We start from the raw sequence: 531 nt of genomic DNA, 5'->3' as shown, positions 1-531 counted from the left end.
GGTCCTGAGGCATCAAACCTGTGTCCTTTGGCTTTGCAGCCAAGTGCCTTAACCACTAAGCCATCTCTCTGGCCTGCTTTCACTTTCTTGTTGGTATTTAAGCAGTGAAGCTTTATTGCTGCTCTTTATACTTTTGTGCTTAGGGGTGGCAGCTTGAGAAACCCTTAAGAGGCCAAAGCAACACAGTAAAGTGCAGCCACTACCATGAGCCTCCTCAGCAAAGCCGAGAGTGAGGTGACTGCAGAGGAGCTGGTGGAGGCGCCCCACAGGCCTGCTCTCACGCACACGCCGCCAGCCAAGAACAGCACCCAGGTGCTTATGAACAACAAAAATCTCCTCGGCCACATGAAGGCCTTCGACAAGCCCTGCAACCTGGTGCTGGAGAATGTGAAGGAGATGTGGACCGAGGTTCCCAAGAGTGGCAAGAAGAAACCCAAGCCAGTCGACAGGGACTGCGACATCTCCAAGATATTCCTGGGTGGGGACTCCATCATCATTGTCCTGAGAAATCCCCTCATTGCTGGCAAGTAG

The 531-nt window shown here is 52.7% G+C and overlaps 1 protein-coding gene across 1 annotated transcript; it reads left to right on the top strand.

Annotated features, from left to right (window-relative positions):
* The first annotated feature begins 204 nt into the window (after positions 1–204).
* On the top strand, positions 205–531 carry LOC101611533 (small nuclear ribonucleoprotein Sm D2-like). The gene has a single exon (XM_045160094.1). The coding sequence runs from the start codon at positions 205–207 to the stop codon at positions 529–531; it is 327 nt and encodes a 108-aa protein (XP_045016029.1).

Source organism: Jaculus jaculus, chromosome 10 (genome assembly GCF_020740685.1).
Source record: "Jaculus jaculus isolate mJacJac1 chromosome 10, mJacJac1.mat.Y.cur, whole genome shotgun sequence".
Lineage (NCBI taxonomy): Eukaryota > Metazoa > Chordata > Mammalia > Rodentia > Dipodidae > Jaculus > Jaculus jaculus.
The sequence above is the reverse complement of the archived record's forward strand: the minus strand, read 5'-3'. Positions and strand labels throughout refer to the sequence as shown.